Source organism: Zootoca vivipara, chromosome 11 (genome assembly GCF_965207765.1).
Source record: "Zootoca vivipara chromosome 11, rZooViv2.hap1.1, whole genome shotgun sequence".
NCBI classification, from domain to species: Eukaryota; Metazoa; Chordata; class Lepidosauria; order Squamata; family Lacertidae; genus Zootoca; species Zootoca vivipara.
Window position 1 is genome coordinate 6,899,437 of NC_142594.1, and position 6,000 is coordinate 6,905,436.

The 6,000-nt window shown below is 45.0% G+C and overlaps 1 protein-coding gene across 1 annotated transcript in view; it reads left to right on the top strand.

Annotated features, from left to right (window-relative positions):
- The window catches only part of TBX20 (T-box transcription factor 20), a 50,162-nt gene extending 44,162 nt beyond the window's left edge, over nt 1-6,000 (top strand). Inside the window, exons 7-8 of the mRNA XM_035129557.3 lie at nt 1,392-1,504; nt 1,912-6,000. Coding sequence (XP_034985448.1) covers nt 1,392-1,504; nt 1,912-2,252 — 454 coding nt within the window. The 3' untranslated portion in view covers nt 2,253-6,000. The remainder of the gene's footprint in view (nt 1-1,391; nt 1,505-1,911) is intronic.

Below are 6,000 nucleotides of genomic sequence, written 5' to 3' on the forward strand. Positions count from 1 at the left end.
TGTGCCCTTGCGTGCTGCTTGTATTGTATTGCACTTTTGAAGAAATTGGCAGCATTAGCCCATTATTTCAGTTTTTGTTTTACCCATGAGAACCTGAGGCATACTGGCTCAAAGCGACCCCAATTGCAGTGACCCCAGCACAGTGGGCTCAAAATTAAATACCGCCCTCTATCATAATCTCCCGACTGTAAAATCTACAGTGAGTGGAAGTCATTGCTGAGTTGGCTTGAATTCAGTGCCCCTTGGATTGTGATGTCTTGGCAGCTCTGGAAATAATCTGGCTCATGGCCAGGGAGAATTTACACAATTATGTGCTAGTGCAAGGGCAGGGAACCTCAGGTCTGGGTGTGGCGCTGAATGTGGCCCTTCAGACTTCTTTATGTGGCCCCTGGGACTCTGCCCTGGTTATGCTTCTTGCATATCTCTTCCTGACCATACTCCACAAATGATTTTGCCTGGCTGCAATGTGTCTTTGAAGAAGAAGAAAAAGAGTTTGGATTTGATATCCCGCTTTATCACTACCCAAAGGTGGCTCAAAGCGGCTAACAAATCTCCTTTCCCTTCCTCCCCCACAACAAACACTCTGTGAGTTGAGTGGGGCTGAGAGACTTCAGAGAAGTGTAACTAGCCCAAGGTCACCCAGCAGCTGCATGTGGAGGAGCGGAGACGCGAACCCAGTTCCCCAGATTACGAGTCTACCACTCTTAACCACTACACCACACTGAACAGTGACAAATGCCTTTTGCTTGCCTGGATGGAAGACGACGAGTTGTGTGTGTGTGTGTGTGTTGAAAGCTCTGACTTTTGCGTTGCTACTTTGAAAGGTTCTCTCAATGTTCCAAACCGAAAAGAAAGCATGTGTGGTTTTGATGTTATTTTAATAATTGTCAGCATATAACATGCCCTTTAAGAACCTTTCTATGCCCCTATCATAACTGGGGCTCCTGCAACTCTATTCTAGTCTATGGGGTACTCTATTTTACTGGGTACCCCATGGTCAGTTTTCAGCCTGACTTACCTCAGTCAAAGCTCCTGGTGTTTTTTTACGGGGATATCTGAAAGGGCCGCCAGTTCAAAAGAATCCAAGCACATACTTCCATTGTATGTCTATCAAACGGCCTGCCCAAGGCATTTTGACTCCTGAGGTAAACCACAAAATGCCCCGCTTTCCCACGAGGGGGAAGTGAAGTGAAGATTTACATCATGAACGAGATGAGGGGATAAAGATCCAAGACTGAATTTGCTGTCCTTGCACATCCTGCCGCCTGAGACAGTGGCCTCCCCTTGCCTCTTGACTGGGCTGGCCCATATTAGGAGTAGAGGGAGCTATTAAAGAAGTGTATAGAGATGGCTTTCAGTCTGTTGCTAATGTAGAATGTTACCTTTTACAGGGAAAGCGTAGAGAGCCTTATTCAAAAGCATTCCTATGCACGATCGCCCATCAGAACCTATGGAGCAGAGGATGAAGTTCTGGGAGACGAGAACCAAGCAGCCCAAAGCAGAGGTAGGAGAATATCTGACCTTGAAGAACGGAGGTTCAAGATCAGAACCTTTGGTGCTTTCAAATGAGCCCACAATTTGGAAAGAGGAGTTACCCCTTCTTCCATGTGATTCCTGTATCGTCATGAATCTGATTATGCACAATGCTTGGCCTCTACGTGCCCTCTCCTTTTATTGGTTGATTAGTTTTAAATGATCCAAGATTAATAAATAAAATGATTTGTTAATTATTTTTAAATAACCGGCCCCCTGAAGAAGATCAGCTCTGCCTGCTGTGCATGTGGCAGTGACCCCAATTTATGCCCCCTAACCTCATGTAGTCTTGCTATGGCGGCCCCATTACTTACATCAGTTGGTACTTTGAATTGAGTTCCTCTTATGCAAACCTCCACCCTTTCCCTTTGTTTGCAGGATCAGCTTTTACCACTTCTGACAACCTGCCCCTCAGTTCCTGGGTCTCGTCGACATCAAGTTTCCCGGGATTCCAACACCCGCAGTCTTTGACCGCTCTTGGTTCTGGCGCTGCGTCCATAGCCACGCCGATCCCTCACCCAATCCAAGGCTCCCTGCCCCCATACAGCCGCCTGGGAATGCCTCTAACCCCTTCTGCCATTGCCAGCTCGATGCAGGGAAGTGGCCCGACGTTCCCTTCTTTCCACATGCCCAGGTACCACCACTACTTTCAGCAGGGTCCTTATGCAGCGATCCAGGGACTGCGCCACTCCTCCGCTGTGATGACCCCTTTCGTATGACTGACCTAAGTAAGGCGAGAGAAGCCAAGACTTGGCAGGCGAACCAGCTTGGGCCTGTTGGGAAGGCCCGGGGCGAAACGACTAAGAAAACCAGCTTGCATAAAGGCATTGTGGAGTTAGATCCCTCCTCTTGAAGGATCCGTGTTAAGGGATGGTTAAGGGGAGCTCGAGTGGCTCAGAAAATGGGCATGGCCCAAGGGACTCCAAATGTTGCAAGGTCTCTAATTAAACGCCGAACGATCTGAAGGTGCATCATAACCACTAGATGTGAGGCTGCCATTATGCAGCAGTGTATAGTTTGAATTGTGTATAGACTTCCCCTCCTGACAGAGGCCAAAGAGGCAATACTGTGCTGATAACTTCATTGCTTTTTATGAATGGGGGTAGGATATTTGTTGCTTTGAGCATGTTTAAGCTACTTCAGCATTAAGCTCGCTATGAAAGAAATGGAAGGAAAAGACTGCACCATTTTCTTCCCCGCACCATCCTTTAAACTCCTTTATTTTAGATATGGAATTAAGTTAATTAAGAACGCGGGGCATAATCCGTTGGAATTCCTCCTGCATGAGCCCTGTTTGAAATGAATGGAAGCTGTTTCACCAAACCATAGATAAGGTTTGCCGAGTTCAGATGATAGAACGTGCCGATGGTTCATATAGCTCAGGTTGTTGTTTTTTCTTGGATATTGACAGCAACGGGGAGGACTGATGGTAAAACAGGGTGACTGGAGATTGCTCTGCATTCTGTTATTTTATTCACAGCTCATTGCGAATGTTGGGACAATTTGTGGGGTACTAATCTATGGCATCTGTCACATGCACCTCACTCTTACCATCTGCAATGGTGGTATATCTGGAATTGGTGAGGGTGAGGTTTAGCACCGTGTTACTTTGCTGAGCATTGTACAAGGATGAAGAGCTACAGCTCAGGCTTCATCTGTGTTACTCAGCCCTGATCCATACATGTTGCTCTGGGGCTGGATCTTACAACTAGATCCCATGCCTGCCCAGTAATTTGGTAGGATCCTATAAGCAGTATTGATAGCAATGTCTGTGGGCCATATTGGGTGTGTTCATGTGGTCCCTGGGGGCCTATTTATTTATTTTTGTACTTTTCCATCCTGCCTTTCTTCCATCATGGAACTTGAGGTAGGATACATGGGATTTCCAGGTGATCTCCCATCTGGGCATATGCCAAAACTGCTTAGCTTCGGCAAGATGGCTGCATCATGCGGACCCAGAGCACACCCTTAACTGATCGCCAGACATTATTGGAGCATTGTGGGAGGCCACAACAGATAACTGACAACCCCGTTGATCTGACATTGTATCTACAAGGCCTACCTGTGCTAGAAAAATATGTGGCAGAAGCACATTTAGGAGTGGGAGGTTGTTGGCACTTGCCGTTGTTCACCTTCAAGGCCTTCTTCCTTGCATAACTGCATTTTGGAACAAAAGGTGAGATGTGAAGCATTTCCTTTCCCTGATTATTATGTAGTGCAGAACACTACAAATTCAGTAGATGGGCCTCAAGGGTTTTCGTAATGAGAACGAGCATGGAAACACTAAAAGAGGTGTATCGGCGTGTGGTCCTTGCCGGAAATTAGAAAAAAGCAATAGGGAAAACCTCAGTCCTAGAAGGGTGATGAAATCCAACCCACTCCCCATCAGACGCTCTGAATGGGAACACGTATTTGTAATATGGAAAGACCGAGAGGAGCAGAAAGCCACATCCCAAGATGAGCCACCAAGCCCCAACCAGAATTTTTGCAATTCATTGTTTAAGCAAGTTCCTAGCGAAAGAGCTGAAAGCATTGAAACTACATTCTAAAAAGCCCAATACATTTTCAGTTCTATTGATTTCTAATTCCATAGTATGAAGATTTACCCAATGGATGAACTGGGGGCTGCGTAGGATTGCAACCTTGGGGTGACCCAATCCTGTTGAGAAAGATCTAGAGAACGTTAAGGGAGGGTAGCATCACAAAACCATTAGCTGTATGGGGCTGCTTAAAACTGACTCTCTGGCTGCTTTAGCAATGTGGAGAGCCCGTAGTGCTTAGGACCTGGCTCTGCAATGAGACAAGCATTACATTACCATGTTCCCAGAACCCAGTGGTTGTCGGCACCCCACAGTAGGTGGAGTTAGAGCCAAGGACAGGCTGAGACAACTAATTATCATGTTGTCCTTACCCTTCTTGCTGCCGAGTTCTATAAGACCAACAGTGAGTCATGGTGTAGTGGAGGGCAGTTGCCCCGGACACAAAATTGTTAGGGGCGCAAAATTTCAACACTCGCTGCTGCCTCAATACAGCTGTGTGCTTCCGTTGCTCGGCTCCATTGAAAACGGCTTCTCCAGGCAAACCAGGAAGTGATGCGGACACCATTAGGCATGTGTCCTCCATCCGTTTCTCTCCATCCCACCCCCTATTCATGGCCCCGGGCACAGGCAACCCACGCTACGCCACTGACAAGTTGTAAGTAGGAAGGTAGGCAGCAGGGAAGTGAGAGCAGAGCGAAGTTGTGGGGCACTGTCCTGTTTGCCCTACTGGACCTACCTCCGCTGCCTGAATCTGCTTGCAAATCCATGGAAGCAGGTTGGAAATGATGGTAGAAACTGCTTACCTGACAGTGAAGGGAAAGAAGACCAAACAATCAGTTCCTCCCCACGGGTTCGTAGCTGATGCAGTTGGTTCATCCTAAGCCTAAGGGCCGGTGATTTGAACTAGACAATTGTGGGCACTGAAACGTCTGCTCAAAATAGTGGGCAGTTAGGCACACATTGAATTTCATGATGTAAGCAAGGTTTGCCTCTTTCTCCGCATTTCTGCAAAATGTGCCATGTCCCACTTGCATTTGCAGAGCACTGAAGCTGTTGGACTACGATGCCTTTGGGGTTGGGGTGTCAGCTAAACATTTTCCTTTTCCCTTCTCCAACTTGCTTTTATCACGAAATCAGGTTCTTTGTTTTTCCTGCTTATTACATTTGCAGTAAATATGGTTCTGGTACTTCCTGAATCTTAAAGGGTTTATTTATGACAGTTTCGGGTTTAAAAGATCAGGGTTTGATTTTTATTTTTTAAATACTGAAGAAAGTGATTTCAGTCAATAAATGTGTTACTTTCTAAATAACTTCTTTTTAAAAGGATTTTGGACAAAAAAAATACAGATTGCTGTATTTTAGCTTTGGCACATTTTAAATAAGCATTTAGTTTCTTACTGCAACACCAGAACTAGGAGGAAAGTGTTTCTGTAAACATAGGGAAAGTAAAAACTGGAGGTAGTCTCTCTTAACAGAATGTATTACAGGTCTGTTTGCTGTGTTAAATGGTTTAAATTAATTGTGTGAACACATTCACCATGTAATGACGTGTGCGTAATTTGGGAGGTGGGGGCAAAATGTTTTACGGAAAAGAAGTTGAGTATGTAAGACTGCAATCCTAAATCCACTTATCTGGGAGAAAATCCCATTGAGCACAATGGGACTAATATCTGTGTCTAAGTGTATAGGCTTGCACTGCAAATTAGAAAACAATATCCAGCTCAACAACCAAAAAAATTCCTTTTAAGTGCAATATATTTATTTCTGCCAGAAATATAATATCAACATGATGTGATATTTCAAGCACTAAATGTGATTTGTAAACAGCTTAAAATGATTATATATAAATATATATATATATATCACAAAGTTGTACATAAGTGCAAATGTGTGGATATTCATTTTTTCTTTTCATTAAAATACTGGG